Source organism: Melospiza melodia, chromosome 15, assembly GCF_035770615.1.
Source record: "Melospiza melodia melodia isolate bMelMel2 chromosome 15, bMelMel2.pri, whole genome shotgun sequence".
NCBI classification, from domain to species: domain Eukaryota; kingdom Metazoa; phylum Chordata; class Aves; order Passeriformes; family Passerellidae; genus Melospiza; species Melospiza melodia.
Genome location: NC_086208.1, coordinates 14,786,700 through 14,809,287, shown reverse-complemented (window position 1 = coordinate 14,809,287; position 22,588 = coordinate 14,786,700). Strand labels below are relative to the sequence as shown.

Here is a 22,588-nt window from a genome sequence, read left to right as displayed (position 1 = left end):
CCCCATTCCCTGCAGGAGAGCCCAGTGGAGTTACACTGAAAGAAGGAAGAGAGGATTCCAGGAAGAAAGGATTCCAGAAAGGATTCCAAGAGGAAGGAAGGACTCCAAGAAGGAAGGAGGGATTCCAGGAAGGATTCCAAGAGGGAAGGAAGGAAGAATTCCAGGAAGGATTCCAAGAGAGAAGGAAGGAAGGAAGAATTCTAGGAAGGATTCCAAGAGAGAAGGAAGGGAGGAAGAATTCTAGGAAGGATTCCAAGAGAGAAGGAAGGGAGGATTCCAGGAAGGAAGGAAAGATTTCAGGAAGATTCCAGGATTCCTGGAAGGAAGGATTCCAGGAAGGATTCCAAGAAGAAAGGATGGATTCCAGGAAGGTTTCCAGCATTCCAGGAAGGATTCCAGGATTCCTGGAAGGAAGGATTCCAGGAAAAATTCCAGGAAGGATTCCAGGATTCCAGCAAGGAAGGATTCCAGGAAGGAAGGATTCCAGGAAGAAAGGAAAGATTCCAGGATTCCAGGAAGTCCCTGCTCCAGGCCATGTCTGCATTGCTCCGTGCATGACACAGCACTGAGCCCCAGGGCTTCTCCCAAAATCCCTGCCCCTCCTGCAGCCAGGCAGCTCCTGCCAGCCACAGGTGGTGGCTCCAACCAGGGACAGCCAGAGCGTGCCAGCCAGCCCAGCTGGACCACAGGGACACAGAGGGGCCAGCGAGATGCTGTGAGCTGGAAGATAAGCCCAGCAGCTCAGCTTGTGGAGGCATCCTCCTCTCCCATGGGAAAGGGATGCCTAACCCTTGCCAACTCCTCTGCAAAGCTTCCTATGGGAACTTTCTGGCACTGGGAATGGTTGCCAGCACAGGATTAGCAGCCTGTTGATTTAGAGGGCTTATTACAGCAGCTTAATTCTATTTTGACAGATGAAAGTAAGTCAATTATGGCTAGAAATAGCTCTGAATTTGGGTTGTGGGATTTTTTTTTCCTTCCTGTCTTCCCCTTCTGTGAGTTGTGGCATCATTTCCTTCCCTTTCTTTACCTCAAAGCCAGTGTTTTCTGTGAGAGAACTTCCCTCTCTGGCCCAGGGCAGCCTCTAACACTTGGGGCAGAAGTGGTACTTGCTGATTATTGCTGCCTGTGAGGCACCATGGAGCCACTCCACTTCTCCCAGGCTGCCCTAGAGCCCCTCCTTGGGCTTGCTCCTGGCTGAAACGACCCCAAAACCTGTCCCCAACCCACCGCCAGCACTGACACAGCCTGAGCTGGGACAGGAAACACCAGCAGGGACCAGCTGAGACTCAGAGATGTGCAGGAGAAGAGCTCAAAGAAATCAAGGAACATTACTGCTGAGGCTTTTTAATGGTGGGAGCACCAGCTACACCAGGAGATTGCCATCCTGTGAGATTAACGGGGTCTGGTCAGGATCAGAGGACAACTGCTGCCATAAGTCATCTCCAGCAAAAGTCACTTCTGCCTCAACTCCCTAAATGCCTAAAGAATCATGATCTTCCTAGAGAAATTAAGCACAAAAGCAAGAGCCTACCCCATTCCCAAGTCATTTACATGAAAATCTCACCCCTGGGGCTCTCTTTCTTTAATTTTCTTTCTTTTCTCATTCCCACCACAGCTGTGTCTCCTGAAGATCAGGCAGAGAACAGAAAGAGCCTTTCCTTCCCTCAGAGCAAACCCAGTCACCAGCACCTGGCCCTGTTTATGTGACCAGCAGGACCAGACCATGTCACTGCCCTCCCAGCCAGGCTCACACAGGAGCTCCCTGACTTGAGTCAGACCTGTGTCACTGAAGCACAAGGTGACAAATCTCATGGCTAGCTCAGTGCACACCCATTTCTCCAAGGAAAGCCCTAACCACAGCCTTGGGAGTTCTGGTGATGCCCCAGGAAAGCCCTGGAGGTTTGGATATTGCCAAAAGCCCTCAAAGAGCACAGTGGGGAGCCTCTGCTCACAAGTTCTTATCTGCCACTGTCACATTTTCTGAAAAATCCTCTTTAACCGGGATTCTTCTCCTGGGAAGCTGAGAAGCCTCAGAGAGGGATGAAAACAATAATTATCTGATTGCTTCTCTGGTGTTTTGCTGCTTTGGAATGTGGCTGGAGGTTGTTTATCCAACATGAGAATTGTTTTAACTTAATGACCTATCACGGTCCAGCTGTGTTGGGACTTTGGAAGGAGTGACCAGTTTTTATTGTTCATTCTTGTTAAGCCTTCTGTAAGTATCTTTTCTCTATTCTTTGGTATAGTTTTAGTATAGCATAATGTAATATAATGTAATATAATGTAATATAATGTAATGTAATGTAATGTAATATAATATAATATAATATAATATAATATAATATAATATAATATAATATAATATAATATATCTCATATCATATAATATAAATTATATATTATAATATATCTCATATTATACAATATAAATTATATTATATATTATATAATATATACTAATTATATTAATGCTAGATATAAATACCAATATTAAATATAAATTATTATAAGTAATATTAAATAGAAATTTTAATGAAGACGTTAAAATATTAATATTAACATTATATTATATTATATTATATTATATTATATTATATTATATTATATTATATTATATTATATTATATTATATTATATTTATTATATTATATTATACCATACCATACCAGCCTTCTGAGAACACAAAGTCAGATTCTCAATTCCCTCTCCGTCCTGAGGACCTCACAAATACCACACTTATCTAGGGACCATCCACCACCCCATCCTCCCTCATCGTCTGCAGAAGGGAACAACTGGTGCTGTTTTCCTGCAGGAAAACAATCTGTGGATGCCTCAAGCCTGGGGATCCCACCAGCCCAGGGATCCCTCTCCAGCCCAGGGGATGCAGGCTGGAGCTCAGCAGAGCGGCGCTCACCCTCGGACCGCGTGCAGCAGGCGCAGCGAGGGGTAGGCAGTCCTGACGTTGATGTGGTGCTTCAGGATGAGCTCGTTGACCCACTCCACCCTCTCCTTGCCCCCCTTGGCCATGAAGGCAGGGATCCAGAGGATGCTGCCGTTGAGGCTGTGCAGGCGCTGCAGCAGCTTCTCCCGCCACGTCTCGTTCACCAGGTCCTCGAAGGCGCGCTGGATCACCGAGGGGTTCATGGTCACCAGGTCTGTCTTCATGCCCACGTCCTGGGAGTACTCCTGCACGGGGGCCAGGTTGCACCTGCAAAGGAGAACACCCAGCAGCTCTGTTTAATGCACTGAGAGAGGGCAGTGACAGGCATGAGGGGGGAGTGGTGCCAAAAGCCAGGGCTGGTGACATCGTGCCCGTTCGCCCGCGCTTTTGGGAGGAAGAGGAGGGAGAATGACCCTCTGCAGTAAATTAGTGATGATGAGCCATCTCCATCTCAGCCACCATCCCCATGTGCACACATGTCCCCCTGGGACAAGGCTAGTGTCAGCCACTGTGGTGTCACCTCGGTGGTTTGCAGGGAGTGGCGGCTCTTCTGGTGCCTCTCAAAAATAACATCAGCAACAAAGCTCCTGTCTCTGCTCTCATGGCAGATTTTAGACAAAACAGCCTTTTCCACACAAGGAAAGCACTTGCCTCTTACTTCCAGCCCTGCTGGAGTAACATTATCCCAAAGGCCTTTTCTCCCCTGGTGAGTCTCTGCAAACAGCAGACCTGGTGGCACCGTGGTGACATTGACACCAGCAGGAGGGGGATGCCAGGACATGGTCTCCACAGGGTCTGGCTGTCTGGAGGTTGTGACCCTCAAAAAACCCTTTTTCTGTAGTGTTCATTGGTGCCTCCTCTCAGATTGTACATGTGGGTTGCGGGCCATGTATCTTGATCTCCTGTGCCACAGCAGCGTGAGGGCTGAGGGCCCGTGGGACAAAGTGCCAACAAATCACCCTGGTTTTAGAGCGGTTTCCTACAGCTTCTTCAGGGGGATCGTCTGTGTCTGTGCCATGCCCATGGCACAGTGCAAATGGCACTGGGAACCAGCTGATGGGGAGATGCAGGAGATGCTCCCCCAGCATCCTAAAAACCAGAGGCTACCCATGTGTTTGCACACCGAATGCTCTGCTGTGGTGTTTGACAGTGAAGTTACAGTATTTAATGAGCAGGAATTGCATCCTAAGCATCTGCCTTGATAATCAGATATTATTACTGTTTTCCCTACTTACAGATGGGAAAACTAAAGGAAAATCCAGCTACTGGCATGGGGGCCTTTTGATTGACTCATCACAGGAGTTAATTCAGTAAAAATAAACATTGGAGCTGTATCCTGGACACAGACACAGTCACTGGTCACTGCCAACCCTGCTGAAAAGGCTGCCTGGATGGAGCAAACCTTCCTCAGGAAGCTGCAGACTCCAGCAGTGGCTCAGACAACCTACAATGGGAAGTGTGTCTGTGCCAGACCTGCACCAGCACATAGCTGGAGAGAAACTGCTCAAAATCCCCATCCTCACATCCAGAAAAGCTTTTATCCTGCAATTTTGCTGCCCGACACAAATGCCCCTCAGTGAACTTTGCCAGAACCACAGTAAGCAGTTTTTCCCTCTGCTCATTGTGTTCCAGTTGAGGATGATGCTCTGTCCCCTGTGGGCAGGCTGGAGCTGCCAGCAGCCAGGCAGCTGGAGCAGCAGGGCTTGAGAGGGGGACAGAGGTGACATTATCCTCATTCCCACGTCACACCAGCACCGCCTCTGTGAGCCGCTGATGGATTGGGCTGTCCTTGTAATAGACTCACCAGAAAACAAATGTCTGCATGTACATAAATCATCTGTGGATTCCACAGCCTCTCAGCTAACAGGGGCATGGGGCTGGGAGGGAAGGAGCTCCTCCTCTCCACTTCAGACACCTCCAGAAGTGAATTTGGTGTGTCCCAGCAGGGCTCAGGATGTCTGCTGCAGGTCCCTGGGGCAGTGCAGCACTGGGGACAGAGGGGACACAGGGAGTGTCACACCTGGGCATGTGGTGCCAGGGTATCGTGTGGTATCACCCTTGTGCTGAGGGCAGAAGTGAATCAGGTTTGTAACAGCCCAGGATGGGGTTTGTTTGCAAGAGGACAAACCTGAGAGAAGAGGAGGTTGAGGGGGGTAAATGGTGCACCATGAGAAGAGACAAGGTGCACTTACAAGAATACATGGGGAGCACTTGGGGAAGGGTTTCCAGCAGAACTCTGAATGCACATGGGGACGTGAGGCTGTGCTGCCCCAGCTGACCTGGACTCCAGCCCCCTGCACTGCTCCCAAAGCCCCTCTGTGTCACCATCACATTCTCTGAAAAATCCCTTCACCAGGATTTCTTCTGGGAAGCTGAGAAGCCTCAGAGAGAAATGAAAACAACAATTATCTGGTTGCTTCTCCTGTGTTTTGCTGCTTTGGGATGTGGTTGGAGATTGTTTATCCAACAGGTGGCTGCTTGATTGGTTTCATGTGAATTCTTTTTACTTAATGACCAATCACTGTCCAGCTGTGTTGGGACTGGAAGCAGTCAGGAGTTTTAATTAGTATCTTGTTAAGCCTTCTGTAAGTATCCTTTTTCTATTCTTTAGTACAGTTTTAGTATAGTATAATGTAATGTAATGTAGTGTAATGTAATATAATGTAATATATTATATGATATAATTAATTTATATAATAATATAAATAAATATAGAAATAATATATAATATATAAATATATAATATCAATGTATCAACACAATTATTTAATTATTAAATTGATTGTTACAAGTATTGATTATAAATAACATAATAATAATTACATCAATGTAAGTTATTGATATAAATATTATAGTTATATATTAAAATTATATCAATAATTATATATAAATTATATCAATTATAAGTTATTGATTATAGATAATATAATTAATGATTATATCAATATAATATAAATATATAATATAGTAAGTAAATAAATAAATATAAATATAAATAACATGTAAGAATAAAATAAAATGAAATAAAATAAAATAAAATAAATAATATGTAAAAATAAATTAGCCTTCTCAGAACATGGAGTCAGATTCATTTCCTTCCTGCCACAGGGGACCCCACACACACCACAGCCCTGAGCTTTAGGAGCAATGCCCTGCCTACCTTATGACAAAGCTGTGAGCATCAATCTCAGGGCCACAGCCACTGCTGAGCAGCACCCCCGAGTTGCCCACGATGGCACAGCTGGGGAACTGCTTGCCCTTGAGGGGAGAGGTGCGGGGCAGCAGCTCGTACAGGTTCTGGGACACGTTCATGGTGCTGTCCCTGTCAAAGACGTAGTGGATGATGTCCCCCGGCTTCAGCGTCCCCTTCAGCACTGAAATGTCCTTCTCGGCATCCAGGAACTTCAAGATCTGTTTTCTGAGCACAGGGAAGAAAAGAGCCTTGTCAGGTGAGGTGCAGAGATAAGCTGGTCAGGTGTGAGATGAGCTCTTGCCTCCTGGCTGCCCTCACTCTGTGGCCAGTCCATCTGACCGTGCTCTCCAGGCACAGCTCACTAAAGGATATCTCCACCTCACTGCCTGCTCCCTCTCCACTCGTCCCTGCCCAGGCCAGGTACCACAGTCAACCCACCATCAGTGAGGGTCCCTAAGTTGACTCAGGGTCTCCTTCCCTCTGTGACCCATCACCTGCACACACAAATTCCACTTGCCCTGAAAACCAGGGGCTCAAGTGCTCCTTTTTTTTTTGTTTTGTTGTTGCAGGCCAGCTGGCTTAGCTGAGAACTCATTTCCAAGCAATCGTTTACAGATATGAAGCCTATCTCAGCAGGAAGTTAAGTCTTTTTATTTCTTCCTTGACTTCTTTAGATGATACACAATTTGCCAGCTTGCACTGGAGAGGACCAAATCTGTCTCTTGTCCTACAGGTAATTACCAGTACCTGATCTTCAAAGAGAGTGTCTGGTTGTGTCTCCATTTGGATGAGGCTGGTTTAATGTTGTGCTTAATGCTTTCATTACTTCTGTCAACAGCAGCTGGAGATGAGGAGTCATTTATTACTACTTCAGCTCTAGAGAAAAGAAAGTCAGGGAGAGGGAGACAGAATCCGTTAGCATCCCAATGGCACTTCTAATCACCATCTTCAGCTCTGGCTGCTGGAATTCAAACTTCATCAGAAAAGCCAAATTGTAGTTATTAGCTAAACAAGAAGTGAAAGCCTGTTCCTATTCTGCTGCACTCAAGCAGACAGACAGTGATCCTTAAATACCCACTCGCTTCCACGAGCACAGACTGACAGGCAGGCACAGCTCCACAGCAAACACACCATTACACACTGAGCTGCAGGCAGGCATGCACAGAAAAACACACTGTGACAGGCTGCCAGATGGGCACTTGCAGACAAGACACCCCAAAGCCCCCAAAATTCACTAAGAATCTTCCTAGCCAAGGCGGCTGCCCTGTTACCTCGTGGTCACACAGGAACATCCCAAAGTGGAGGCAGCTCAGCTCCTGGAGAAGATTAAAATCCTCACCAGAGAGGAGCAACCCTCTCTTCACCCAATGGAGAAATAAATTGATTCAGCAGAGCTGCTGGGTGCTGCTTGTGTGACTGGGCTGTGAGCATCCTGTACTAAGAGGGGCAGGCTGGCTCATTGGAAACTTTTTCCTCTTTAGAATTGAGTGCAAGGATTTCAGTACCCATATCCCCTGTTCCAGATCAAGAAATGAGCAGCAGCCAGAGATCACTGGGAGACCCCAGTGTGTAATCCCTGCTCAAAGAAGCAAATCAGCCCCAGCACTTCTGTGACATTAAAATCAAACTGCATGAATTGAAGGAGCTTCCAAATATTTGGTTCCAGCCAGCTGCCCTCCAAAAAGAAAAGCCAAGCATCTCATCAAGAAGCTGCATGTGTATCTGCAGACCCAAAAAAGCCTTCACACTTCAGAGCACTCTGAAAAATACACAGCCAAAGCACTTGCTATCAGCTAAAGGGAATCTCCCTCTCCACTGCAAAGGGCTTCTTCCAGCTGGGAAATGCTTTGTAAATAAATGCATTTATATAAAGCACATAAACCCCAAGGAGGCAGCAGAGTGAGAGATGGGGCAGAGGTGGTGGCCCAGGCTCATGGACAAACATCCAGCTCCTGGGAAGGTATCTCCAGCTCAGGGAAAGAGCTCCCCAGGACACACTGTGGCTCACACTGTATAATGTGTCAAAAAGGCAAGGAAATGTGTTTATAAATGCTGGCTGCCAGTGTCATGATGTGTGTGTGTACAGTTCCTCTCCAGAGGCTGCCAGTCTGTTGGATTTGTTTGCTTCTTGCATTTTGCTGCATCACTCATGTCTTGGAAACCTTACCTAGAAGGTGTCAAAAACCATGACTGAAGTAGGGCAAAGCAATCCAGGGAATAACTCTGGGTTTTTTCTTTTATCCATTTTCTGTGTTTTGGTCACGGGTGGTGACATCACCACAGAATGATATCACTCTTCCTTGCATGCTGTCATTCAAACCTTTGCAAACATGCCACTTGGCAAGGCTGGGCTGACAGGGAATCTTTGTAAAAATGACACACAGAGGCACTGAATGGGGCTGGGAATGACTCTGCCACAAAGGGATGTGATGGGAGTGCACGGCAACAAAACTGGAGCTCTGATCCCAAACACAGTGATTGCTCCTCTAATAGCACTTAGAACTATGGAAAATAGCAACTCTATCACTGACTTATTTTCACAATAAGTAAACTCTTTCTCATTCTCTCAATCACCACAACTTCCAGATCCTTGGTTATTTGCAAATGATTATTGCACTGAGCTGGAAGGAGGGGGGGGGGGGAATGATTAAGAAAATGCAAAGCAGAAGTGAAAAGGAACAGATACATTTGCTAAATAAGAACAGCACTATCCAGCGAAGAGGAGAAGCAGATTAATAGCTGCCTTACAGCAAAAACAAATGAACACAAAATCTAATTTACAAACCTATTAGATTTGCTATGTAAGCTGTTCACAGCTGATCTGATTGTACCTCTGCCTCCAGAACTCCTGCAAGACAAAGGAAATGCATTATTTATAATTCCAGCTCCTTTCTGCCAAGCATTGTTCAACAGTCAAGAGATCCTGCTCTGAAGGGCTCCGAGCAGAGACACTGCCACGCTGCCCATGTCCCACCCCATGCAGAAGGGCCACGTCCTGATGCCTCTGAAGGGCTTTTCATCCCTTGTCACCACTGCCCTGCTGTGACCATGAAGCCGTTCTGGCAAAGAACGCCCCGAGCCACCCCAATTAATAATTCCTGTGTGATCTAATCAGCCATCACAGACATCTGGTCCTGCTGCCACGGCAGAGTGCGCCCTACAGCTGCATTAAATACATCTCTGACTCTCTTTACCAGCCAGGTGTTAGCAGTGCACTCAGAAGATCTCCTCCATCTCCAGCTGTCAATGGACTTGCCCTGTCCTTTTCAGGTGGGGACTGAATGATCTGGACAGATCCCACCGCTGTATTCACCTGGGCTTTTAGCTGAGGACATCCAATATCTCTATTTTACACAGATTTAATGAATAATGAGGTGGAGACCTCATATCCTCAGTGTACCCTCCTCCAGCTCCCAGGGACCCAGGCCAGACCCAGAGCTCCACTCCAATCCTGTGAGTGCCTTCAAGCCCCTTCTCCCTACCTCTGGTGTGACTTGGCTGAAGCTCCAAGGCCAACTCACCACAGTCATTCACACGCTGGAGCTGAGACCTGAAGTGACAGCAGTGTCACTCCCATGGCCTGACACCACCACACAAGGACAGGTGTCAGACCAGGCTGACCAAGACCCGTGGGAATGAGCAGCCAAAGCTTCCAGCACCTCCATGAAGCTACACTGAATAACAGGTTGGACCAAGCCCCTTCAGAGAACCACACCATCCACAGGAGCTGTGAATCCTCACTTAAATACCCACATCTAGCTGGTTTCAGAGCTCCTTCTTGCCTTAGCTTGCTGTTTTCAGAGGGGTCACAAAGAACAAGCCACCCACCTTGTGATGTTCAAGGGAGCTGGGCTCCCATTCAGACACATTTTAACCTCCATGTACTCATTGCTCTGTTTTATTGTTCCCGTTGCACAGATATCCCAATGAGCACACTCATAAAGAGAACCAAACTCTCTTCCAGCAGAAATATTGCTACCCAGAAATATACACCTTAATGGAAATGTATCTCAGGAGAATGTATTTCTACCAGTTCTGAAAAAAAAAAATTTCCCAAATGCATTAGACAAAAACGAAAGAGGAAAAGCACGTGCGAGTGTGCTTGGTGCCATTAAAAAGGATTTTCAGACTTGCAGGATGCCACATAAATCCTCTCATTAGGCTGAGCACAGCCCTCAGCACCACGTAACATCAAACCCTTGGAAATGCCACCATGGTTTTCCCTCTCCTCCCTCCTGCCAGAGACCATCCATGGCCAAGTCAGAGCGATTCCTGCTCTCCTCTGTCCTTTGGCAGACCCGAGAGCCTGCGAGCTGTTTCATTTTTTGGTGCATCAAGGGAACAGCAGGGCTGGCTCATTCCTGGAGCCTCGTGGCATTTAACAAGTCTCCACATTAATGGGGTTCACTGCAGGGTGTGGGAGCAGGCTGGATTAGTGTGCAAACCACGCACCTGCTCAGAGACATCTCCTCTGAAGGAGCTTCCAAATGGGATTCACACTCCTTCACACTCGCTGTAGGACAGACAAGGCTTAGAGAAATAAATGTTTTTTTTTTTTTTTCCCTGAATACATGCTGATTCACATGTGAAAGGAAAAAAGGTAAATTAGGAAGTAGAGAAGACTGTTCCCTAGGTGTTAGTTCCTACCTCATCCATGTTTTGTGGCTACAGCAGGAAGGATTCAGAGCATCACAACGTATTATTCAAATGCATTTATCCAGCCTGGCTTCACATGCCCCCAGTGACAGCTCTGTGTGCTTCCTCCTGGAATTAAGGCAGGTGTAGGGGCTGGAGATACTGCATGTGAGGAGACAAGTTGAGAGCACCTCTGCCTGTGTGCAGCAGTGGGGAAGGAGACTGGCTGCCAGCTGAGTGCCTCAAGGACAGTGTCAGGGGTCACCCTCTCCTCCTCACACACTGTGAAAAGCAAAAATATTGCAATGCAGACAGAGGCACAAAGGGTTCTGCTGTCATAAATGAACAGGGAGGGGGCAGCTCACTGGTGGAGGAGAGCAAGGCTCTGCTAACCACCTTCCATGGCACTGGGATCACTGCTCTGCTGGCCACGATGCTCTTTTGGACACCTGAGATGCTGCTCCCTGTGCCAGGCTTGGCTTCTCTCTCCAGGACAGGGACACTGCCCAAAGCTGAGACATGATACTTGCCTGAAGGTCTGAGCTGGTTTATGGATCTTAAAATGCTCCAAACTGTCAGTTCTTGGTGCTTTGTGTGCCACACTACAACTTCAGGGTGTTTTCCCTGCAATCTCCCTTTGTACAGTGGAAGGCAACAGTGTGCTGTAGGATGCTGTGGGGTCTCTGGCCCTTCCAGCTACCCTGCCCAGCCCACTGGTGGGTCCCAGCCAGACAAACCAGCTGCCCAAAACACTGAAACTGAGCCAAGCACAGTATTCTCCAAGTTCTGCCACACTTCACTGCCAACACAGGCAAGCCAGCACCCCTGTATACCCTCATTTTCCCCTCCTGGGAAGAGGAAAACATTCAGAAATGGAGGGTACTAATTAGGAAGCACATGTCAAAAAAACCCCAAACAAAGCACAACAAAAAAACCCAAAAAAACCCCAGTCCATTTTATTCCACCTCCCTGACCTGGAGTTTCAAATCTCTTTGCTTCAAAAGGCAAAGACCAACCTCGATTAAAATAGCACAGATAGCATTGATTTTGAAAAGCTTTCTAGTGCTACACTGTGTTTGGACTGAATTGCCTTATTAATCTAGTTGTTATCAGTTTCATTGTATAGCCAGCTCTACAAAGTACCAACCTGCTTCCTAATCCTATTATTTACAAAACATTTTTCTTTGGGCTTCTGTTGGGATGTTTTCCAGTGATAAGTTGCATCTATATGTGCTAATGCCATCTTACTGACTTATGCCATCTTTTCTCATTTTCTCTGAGATTTTCAAGCTGCATTGCCACTATCTAGGATATTATATAGGTCAAAACGTTCTGTGCTCAGATCTAAAGTGACACTGATTCATATATCAGAGGATGTCAAAGAAAAACTGTCATATGGTTCAGGGCCTAATTTTCCTGGATGAATAATTTGTGACAAAATCAGGTATGCAAAGACCCTTCTATTCACCCCCTGTGAATGGGCCTGTTTAGGGGTTTTTATTTCCCTTTTCATCGTTTCCTGCTTCTTAAATGCTTCTCTTAATTGTTGCTAGGTGAGTTTGGTCTCGCTTGGAGCCGCTCGGACACGTGAACTCAAAGCTGCTTTGACTGAACAAGTAGGTCACAGAGCCTGGTTGGGAGAGCAGATCTACACCAGCAGCCTCCACATGTCCACGTTCCCAGGCTCACTAACTAGAAATTGGGTTTTCCATGGCTGTTTTACAATGCCCACCCCCAAGTCCTGCTCCCCCCCCAGCATCTGTGGCAGGCCTTACACATGGGAAGTGGGCATGAGAAACAGGAACTATAACTGGAAATTTCAGCCACACCCAACTGCATTTCATAGCTCACAGAATGATCTGGGTTTGGAAAGGACCTTAAGGATCATCTCATTTCAACCCTCCTGCATTTCACCACATTTGTGGAGCTCATTCCTGGTGGAACAAAACCCCTGCCTCTTCTTTGGGCAACCCAAGTCCTCCTCTTCTCCCTCCTCCACATAAAAGATAATAGCACCTTGGAGGATTATTAAACTGAATTTATCCACCTGAATTCCCCAGGAGGAGAGTTCAGAGTGCCACAATTTTTACCTGAGGGGTTCAAAAGACTAACACCTACTAATTAGGTTTTCACAACCTGCTTTTATGTTAGGTGCATTTTATGATCCTTGTTTTACAGCTGGGACACTGGGGGTGAAGTGGCTTGGCCCTTAACACCAAAAAACGAGTTCCACAAGCCAGGAGCAGACCTGTCCTCTTGGAAATGCTGGATATGGCTCTTGCTGGGTGAGAGGGCCCAGAGGGCCACAGGAATTGATCTGCAAAGATTTCACTGGCCCAAAAAGCAGCCAGCAGTCTCCTGAGATGGCTGCAGACTGTGCCCATTAAGGCAGTCTGTATCTATTTTGTACTTTATATTTTGTGCACTTTCCTGGCACCGTTCCCCTCCAGGAATGCTGCTCTTCCAGGCTCCAGCATCATCTCCCCTTCCTGCAACCCATCCCATTGAATACTGGGGGAGCTGGCACATCAGACACTTGCAGGCCATTCCTGTGCTATTTTACCAGTTGTTTTGGAGTCTCTCTCACCCTGGGATGTGGAGGAGACTGTGATGGAGAGAAGTGGTCATTGCTGGGTGGTAGCTGTGGCACCCACACTCCCCAGGCAAGCAAGGGATTAATTGGAAAGATATTTCCAAAGCAGCTGTCTTTTATGAGAGAAGATCCTGCAATAACTCTTGATGAGATATTTGAAATCACACTTCCATGTATTTAAAAAATCCCACTTGATTATATTGTCACAGCTTGGCAGCCCAAGTGTCAAAAATTTCCTAAATATCAGGTGCTACTTTTAGTGTTCCAAGCTTAGTTCTAGCAAAGTCATACAATCACATTTGGGAAAGTGTGCCTGTATTATGGCTTTCAGAAACATGCTGAAACCCCTGTCCCTGCCTTCAGCTCAGGGCCCAACCCACTATGAGCTTCTCCTGAGCCACAAAATTGTCTCTTTCACCTGTGGAGTGTCATCTGTCACATGCATTTGCCACAACATCAGCATGGCCTGACTCAATCACTTCAAGATGTTCTTGTTTTATCACTGTTCTAAAGGCAGACACTCCTCCCCTCCCCATCCTGCATACTGGCAGGACCTTATTCTCTTCCTCATCTTTAAAACATTATTCCTGGCATCAGCTCTTTTTCTCTGGCTGTGTTAATGAAACAGCTAGCAAAGAAACAGACATTTGAAACAGGCAAAAAACATCCAGAGGGGCTTAGGACTGGGCAGGGTGTTTGTGTATTTCATATATGTTTGTGTAATTTACTTTCTTTCTGTTTTTTTCCTTCTGGAAGGGAGAAGGTAAAAAAAAAGTTCAGACAAGATCTAGAAAATAGCTGAGACAAAAGCCTCCCTGCTTACAAAACATGTCTACACCATCCATTTGTCCTGAGATCATTTTTCCTGCTAACAGAGCAGAGCTCTCAGGAGCACAAGCAGCAGAGCATCAGGCTTGCAGCAGAACCTGTCACCCTGAGCATCCATGCCCCAGAAACCAGAAATCCTGATGGCTTCTGCAGCATCTTGGGTGCCACATACCCTGGGAGATGGTACAACATGAAACATTCTCATGTGGGGCTGGGGGCCCTTGGGCTCATCCTCCCACACCCCTCTCATCCCTTTTCCCAGTGCTCTGGAATACTGAAGGTCTCAGGGGTTTCTTCTTTCCCTGTTGATGCAGATGCTGAGGGACCTCTCCTGAGCAGAGACACCCTCCTGGGGCAGCTCTTCTGAATGAGCATCCCCAGAATAACATAAATAACATCTGGTGCCTACACAGAGCGGGCTGGGAGTGCTTGGGTGAGAGCTGCACCCCACAACCAGCAACTGGGCCATGCCAGGAACTTCACAGTGATGTAGATCCCAGATCAAAATGCTGAGCTGCCAACTACTGAACAGTCCATGGTGGTTTCAGAGCTGGACCTCCTCTCACCACCCCCACTCACAAAGCTCCCATGGAAACTTAGGCAGCAGTAAGAAGTTTAATTAACCACTGAGCAGCTGCTGTTTGCCAGTTGAGTGTGTTTCTGGGTGTCTGAAAAGGTGCTGGAGATGCCTCATGATGATGCTTAACTTGGCAGGAGAAACATGGCCACTGTTGTAGCTGCTGGCCAAGAGCTGGCTGATATCCCTGAGGGTGCTGGCAAAGCCTGGCTGTAAGAACCATCATGGAATTCCTTACTGCCAGACACATGGGTGATACCTGCAGCTGAGGATGCCTTGAGAGAGCACCCCAAAACTGGGACAAAATGTGCTTTTCAAGGCAGCCCTGCCCATGGGGAGCACTGCATGGGAAGGACAAAGTGCTCAGCACAAAGACAGCAAGCCTGGGCTGGGGTTTGTGCTTGTTTGGGACAGTCCCAGGGTGTTTCTGCATGCAATAACAAGGCCTGGTCTGCAATGGCAAGAAGCATTCAGCCCTAAGTTTGGAAAGAACTCTCACCCCACACCACTGCACTGCTCTGGCAGCTTTCAGCAGTGCTGTGCCCATTTCCTTGGATCAGCCCTTGCACTTCCCAATCAGAGCCAATTCTGCTGCTGTTGATGAAGATTCATCTCCCAAGGCCACCACCACCATCAAGGCTGCTGCCAGCCATCACAAGGATTTACAGTGGAAATGTGAAGAAAAAGGAGCTGTAAAGATACTCTCCTTTTTTTTCCTCTTTCTTTTTTCTTTCTTTTCCTATTGCATTGCAAGGGACTGAAGCTGACACCTGTCTGCTCTGCAGTGGTGTTTGTTGAAGGACATCTGAAACTCTGCACCTCCAGTGAATTTACTTTGCCAGGGAACTTGCTTGTTTCCTGATGCCACTGGGGATGGAAGCCGGAGAAACAGCAAAATAATTATTGTCTAATCTTGTACTTTGGGCTTATTTCTTGCTGCTGAGGATGACCCAGGCCCAGGGGAAACAAATGTGGGAGGCAATTAGAAGTAGTCCAATTTTAGTTTGGTTTTGGAACAACTGGTTTTTACAGGAACTGTGCCTGATGTATTTAAGCAGTGCTATTCTCAAGGATGAAAAAGCAAAATACCTGTAGAATCACAGAATCATACAGATTAAAAATATCCTTTAAGATCACTGAGTCCGACAGTCATCCCAAGACCACAAAGTCCAGCATGAAACCATGTCCTAAGAGCCACATCTACACATATTTTAAATACATCTGGGGATCATATATATATATATATATATATTATATAATACTCCACTTCCCTGGGCAGCCTGTGCCAATTGCTTGTCAGACCTCTCAGTGAAGAACTTTTTCCTACAATCCAATCTAAAACTCCTCTGGTGCCAGTTAAGGCCATTTCCTCATCTTATCATTAGGACAGCCTGCAAGCCCAAGGAAAGATAAAGGCACTGCTGCTAAATGCTTTTCCTGGAAGATCAAAAGCCCATCTGCCACGTGAGAGAAAAGCAACCCCTTGAGTCCATCCGTGCTGGGGGAAGGCTGGGAGGGCTGGAGATGCCTGGCAAAGGCTGGGAGGGGTGGTGGCAGCAGCAGCATCTGCTGTGTCACTGCTGGCCCTGGTCCCAGAGGAGGCTGAGTCTCTGAAGCCATTCAGCAAACCTTCCCTAAGTGAGCCAGCACTCACAGCTCCGTGTTCTCTGTGGGACAGAAAGGCTTCCTCTGCACCCCCAACTGCAATTCTGCACTTGCAGGGTCAGAGGTGGGACACAAAAAGCCCACCTGGGCAAAAAGGAAACCTAAAGCCCACCCAAAAAGCTCACCTGGGCAAAAATGAAACCTGGGAACTGCTTTATTGTCTCCGTTGCTCTGGTTGCATGAACTGGCCTGGCTACAGCAATAGTGCATCTGAGAAAGGCTGGCTGGTGATTTGCATCCTCCTACCACAGCTCTCCTCACCAGCAAGGTCAGAAATTTCCTCCTTGGGGGTCTTGTAAGCTGCTGACAACCAATGCTGGGCTGAGGAGTAACTTTTCAACTGACTGGAAATCCCTCAGCACTTTTGGCTTTTCCTTTTTGTTTCACTTGGGGGTCTGTGAGTGCTTTCCATCCTGCTGATCCCAGCCCTCCACTATTCCAGCATTCCCTCAAGAGCTCAGCTCAGTGTGGACATTCATTTCCCAAGCCTGCTCCAGGCAGGAGCACAGGGGTTTGGAGGTGTTTTTGTGGCAGGAGGTGAGGGAGAGTTTCATGGGGAGGAGAGGGAACTCTGCAGCCAGCCTGGAACCGGCTGCTTGTACTTCAGGTTCTTGTCACAAGAGCTGCAATCAAAGCCTGCCCTGAGTATTTCCTTACTCAAATCAGTGCTCCAACATTGCTTGCATTTTCCAGCCTGATGTGTCACAGAGCTTTTATTAGAGCCCTGCCATGCCCAAGGAGCACAAAGCTCTCCTCTGGCTCCATACACATGAACACTTCCAGGATGTCTATGGGCTCCTCTCCTGCCCAGAGCCATTCCTCCTCCAGCCCAACCTGGATAATTGTTCCCCACTGTGTGAGGGCACAAAAGCACTTGTTGGTAGAATGCAGCACTTTCTCCAGCAAAACTTTCTGGTGAAAGGCAAGTCTTAAACTAACTCTGGGCTGGGTGCAGTGAATCACAGCCTGGAAGATGCAAGCAGGACATTTATACACCATGGACCAACCCTGACAAGAAATGTCACGACTGCAGCCTGCTCACAGCAAGTGCGTAAAGGACACAAACCCTCCATAAAGGACACAAAATCTCTTCCTGAGCCTTATAAAGGCAGGTGTTAGAAAAGGGCACATGAGGAAAAAGTGGCAATTTACTGACAAGCTCCCAGGCAGGCAGGCCAGCAATATCAGAGACTCCCATCCGTCACTCGGAGCGAGCAGAACATAATTCCTCCTGTAATCAGGATGGAAAGGCGTGTGGTCTGGGCTAGCAGGGAAAAGGTTGGCTCGTATTAAGACCAAGTGTCAAGTGCTCCCTAAGATGGCTCAGACGCTAATTCGAGAAGTCACCTGGTGGCAGCGGGTCACCAGCTCCCTCTACAGACAACCAGGACACAGCCGGACCCCTGCAGAACGGCAACAGCAGGCGCACACTAACAAAGAGAGTCCCCTTAAACCGGAGCGGAATTCTCCTCCTCACCAGCGACAATAGTGACCCCAGTGGATGCCAAATCCTTTGTTTTGCTCTGCGGGGCCAGGTGTGCGGCGCTGCCCCATCCCGGCGCGGATGGAGGAATGGCTGCGATGCCATCCGCGCTCCCCGAGGCACACGGAGCGCGTCTTTTGTTCCCTGCCAGCCAAACAAAGAGCGGGAGCGCTGCATGGAAACGCAGGCGCCACCGGGCTGCAGGAAAAGTTCAGCAGCCCGGAACCAGCTGCCTGCTCGGAAACAAAGTGCCCAGACCGCTCAGCAAAGCAATACCTCACGGAGCAGCACACACCGGCCAGCGTGTCCCTGCCTGCCAGCATCCCGCCTGCATCCCGCCTGCATCCCACCAGCATCCTGCCTGCATCCCACAGCATCCTGCCTGCATCCCACAGCCCCGCCACACAGCCGTAGGTGACACGTCCAGCCAGTGACAAGGATGTAGCAGGGGGAAAACCCGCACAGGGATGGGAGGAACGGGCTGAGCAAGAGCGACGCAGCATCAGGAGCGAGAAACTGCTGAATTCTCATCCTTGCCCCAACACCTCTTTGTTTCAGCATCGCCCGGCTGGGGGAGGCGGTCTAAGGATGTCTAGAGGAGTGAGATGGGACTGCTTAAGGCACAAACATCTTTCTCAGAAGCCTGTGACAGGCAGAGCAGCTCCAGCTGCCCTCGGCTCCTATCTCCCTTCTCCTGCGACCGGGGAACTTATTGTCCAGAGAAACAGCATGGCTTTGGGCTTTTTGTCCTTTTGTAGTATTAGTAGTATTATATTCTCCCTTACTTTTAACCTAATGAACGTTTTGTGCTTTCTTTCTGAAATTTCTCAGTGTTTGCAGGTGAGAGAAATCTGTTCCCCCCACTCCCACCCGTGCGAGGAACGTTCTTCCAAAGACAATCCAAATCACAGGCAGGGGGCAGGGTACGTGCAAAAGTGGGCAAGCTGTTCGCTCCTCACAATAATTAGAGAGTGTTTCCATGCCAGGGAAAATGAAGAAAAGAGTTACACCTGCCTGTGTTTCCCCCAGTGCCACCAGCCTGCCAGGGGACAGCTGGGCAGCTCCTTCCTTCCCTGTGCACTGACCACAGCAAGGGCGGTCTGGGGGGAGTGAAGGAGGATGCTGAGCCACACAATCCTACAGCCAAACATTCCTGATGTGCTGGAAGGCTGAACAAATGTACAGCACCTCCCAAACCTCTCACAGAGGGGAGCTGCTCCCTCCTGGACACACTGAGAGCTCCTGGAAAACTTTGCAAGGGTCTCTTCTCTACACTGCTGTGCACTTTTGCTGTCACACAGCTCCATTTACCTACAGGACCTGTTAATAAAAATTGCTATTATGTGGCTCCCACAGTTGAAAACCCTCTATCATCCCCTGACCTGCTGCAGACCAGGCACTCTGCTTTCCCATCTCACCACAGCAATACATTTCAGCCAGGTCAGAGCACTGTGCTCACCCTTCCTGGCACCATGGCAGGGTGAGGTGCTGTACATTTGTGCAGCACGCAGGGATGGAGCGCCCATTGTGCCAGGCTTCTGTGCTTCCCTTACTGTGTTTGGGACGCAGGAGCTCACCAAACCCAAAACACTCCAGAGATGCAATGGGGAAAAGTGGGTGGGAGAGGACAAAGCAAGAGAAAGGTTCAGTTTGCCCGAGTTAATGATTAAATAATATATAATTAATGCAGCAGGGTCCCACCTTTGCTCTGTTTATCCCCTATGGGAAGCACAGCTGATGCGGGCACTGATCTGTGAAAGGTTTGGTGATGATGTGCATCACAGGGCTCGGGACCCAGGACCCTCCTTCACCCCCTGGGTGCAGGGTGCTCCTCTCCTGTGCCAGTCCCTGCTGCCCTGCCCTTCCTGAGGCTGTGTGGGACGAGCTGCTCGCTGTTCCTACAGAACTCATCTGACCCTGCTGCCGCCCCTGCCGCCGCACAGCTTGGCAGAACTTCCTTGGAGGAACTACAGCAACAAACTCAGATGCCAGGGTTTGGAGATAAGCAGCCAGCAAACAGCCAATTTCCATACAGTGTATAGAAAAGAGGGGAGAAAAAATACACAATACTGGGAATCCCTAATGAACCAGGGTGAAAAACAGGACAAGTAAGTAACAAAACAGAATAGATTTTCAATAAGGGCACAGCAAGTTCTAGTGGGTAGATTTAGCAGATAGGGGAGGAGAGAGAAGAAAGAACAGAAGCCGGAAAAGGAGATGGGAAGAAAGCAAGGGGATCAGAGCAGCCTGTCCAATGGGGAGGATGCATCAGAAGATTTTAATTTCCTTTATTATTATATAGATAGTGCCAGCTCATTGCAGAGCAACAATTCATCTACCCTGGTAACCCACAGTCTGGTGCTGGATGTTTCTGGACAAGGCCAGTGACCTTTAAGCACTTCTTGCCTGTGGCACCCAGCATAACACAACAATGAAACAATAAACAAACATCACTGCATTTCATTTATCATCTCATAAAGGTGCTTGTTTCAGTGTAAAAGCTGACAAAGCCAGCTGGTCCCAAACAGAAGGACCTTTGTGTCATTCGAGCGCCCCGAGTGCACACCTCATTATTAAAATTATTTGGTTTTCCACATTGCTGTAGCAAGTTCCTCAAGTTAATGCAAACCCTCCTCTTTGCATTTGTTCCTCTTATACCCTAAATTTCCAAGCAGACCTCAGAGATGGGGTTAATGAGGTGGGAAGGGTGTTGCTCCTCAGACTGAGGGGCTCCTTTAGCCCCTGCCATTCATGGCACCTGCAGGTAAACACCAACCATGACAGTGATCAGTGAGGGGTGATCATGAAGCCCCTAATGCATCCCACAGGGACACACCAGTGGGTTAAGCTCTCTGCTCCATCACCCCCACCCAATTGATCCCTGCTCCATCCCTCCTATCCCACGGACTGGTCCCTTATCCACCTGCAGACTGCTCCGCTATCCACCACTCCCATCAGCTGGTGCCCTCTCCACCACACCCATCTGGACCAGCAGTGGCACCTAAGCCCCCTGGGCTGCAATTTGCCCCAGCATCCCTGTCCAGCAGACCACTCACACCAATATCCCACTAAGGGACCTGCTCCATCCCTCCATCAGCCCCTGAGCACTGCCCGTGCCAAAATCCCTCTCCCCAGACCAGAATCTGCTCCAACATTTCTAATCAGACTGGTACCCATTCCAGCATCCTTACCCAGACCTGTACCTGACAGAACATCCCTGGACCGGTACCTCAGCCTCTCTAAAAGGAGAGGTACCTGCTCTACCACATCTCTAACGGGAATGGTACCTGCTCCAGCACCTCTGCCCGGACCGGTACCTCAGTGTCTGTACAGGGAGTGGTACCTGCTCCAGCATCCCCACCCGGACCGGTACCTCAGTGTCTGTAACCTGCTCCGGCATCCCTATCCGGACAGGTATCTCAGCATCCCTAAAGGGACCGGTACCCGCTCCGGCATCCCTACTCGGACCGGTACCACCGCGTCTCTAGCGGGAGATGTACCTGCTCCCGCAGCCCTGTCCGGCCCCGTGCCCCATCCAGCCCCGTCCTGCCCGGCGGGCCGGTCCCGCCCGGGGCTGTCCCCGGCCCCGCGGAGCCGCGCGGGAGCGCAGCGCGCTCCGTTCCCACTTGGGCACGGCGGAACCCGGGAGAGCCGGAGACAAAGAAACTGTCCGGGCGCCCGCCCCCTCCTCCGCCGCCGCCGCCGCCTCCTCCCCGGTGCCCAGCACCGCTCCGCGCCCCTTCCCCGCGCGGGGCCGGGGGGATTTACCCGCTCTCCTCCTCGATCTCCGAGATATCGGCGAAGATGAGGAAACCGACGAGCAGCGTGAGCAGCGCCAGCGTCCAGCCCCGGCACGGCAGCGGCATGGCTCCGGGGCTGGGCCGGGCTGGGCCGCTCCGCGCCGCTCCGCGGGGTGCGGAGCCCGGCGCCGCGTCCCGGCTCGGCGCCGCCGCCGCCCGGCGGGGCCGCTCCGCCCCTCGGCGCCCCCGGCCCGCCCCGCCGGCGCGGGGAGGCTGCGGAGGGGCGGGGAGGGGGCGCTCGGGGCGGGCTCGGCCCCGCCGCCCCCCGCCGCTAAAGTTTGAGGCGCGGCGCCGCGGCCCGCGCGTCCCTCACCGCGGCCCGGGCTGGGGCGGGAGCCGCCGCCTCCGCCGCGCCCTGCGAGCCCCCCGCAGCCCCGGCCGGCTCCTGTCAGCCCCTGTCAGCCCCTGTCAGCCTCTCCAGCCCCTCCAGCCCCCGGCAGCGGGCTGCGCCCCTCGCCGCTCCGCCGTCTCCTCCCCTGCGCCCACCGCGCGGTGCGGCGGGGTCGCTCCTGGCCGGGGAGGCGGGGGTGGGCACCGCGCAGGCGGGGCGGCTGCTCCGCGAAAGGACAAAAAACTGTAATAAAATCAGACAGCGGGAACTCCCGCGCGCGGTGCCTTCTCCTCCTTAGAAACAACAACAAAAAAAAGCCTGGATAACTTATCACACCCGGTTCTATTACTATCAGTTGTTATTTTAGCAACAATGATTTCTTGCGCTCCTATAAATACTGACCGTCGTAACCGCGCTAGTCCTGCCATGACTCTGGATCCCGCTGGAGTTTGTGCGGGCAGAATTTATTTAAGAACAAAACTGCAAGGTAGGTGTTCTGCTTCAGAGATGCTTGGCTGCATTCTCAACCACCTTGCAAC

At 49.5% G+C, this 22,588-nt stretch overlaps 1 protein-coding gene across 1 annotated transcript in view; it reads right to left on the bottom strand.

Moving 5' to 3' along the window:
• The window catches only part of ST8SIA2 (ST8 alpha-N-acetyl-neuraminide alpha-2,8-sialyltransferase 2), a 29,489-nt gene extending 7,668 nt beyond the window's left edge, over positions 1-21,821 (bottom strand). Inside the window, exons 1-5 of the mRNA XM_063169222.1 lie at positions 21,687-21,821; positions 8,923-8,985; positions 6,885-7,013; positions 6,105-6,362; positions 2,918-3,211 (exon numbers count right to left, since the gene is read on the bottom strand). Of these exons, the coding sequence (XP_063025292.1) occupies positions 2,918-3,211; positions 6,105-6,362; positions 6,885-7,013; positions 8,923-8,985; positions 21,687-21,784 (842 nt within the window). The 5' untranslated portion in view covers positions 21,785-21,821. The remainder of the gene's footprint in view (positions 1-2,917; positions 3,212-6,104; positions 6,363-6,884; positions 7,014-8,922; positions 8,986-21,686) is intronic.
• Between the last annotated feature and the right edge of the window lie 767 nt (positions 21,822-22,588).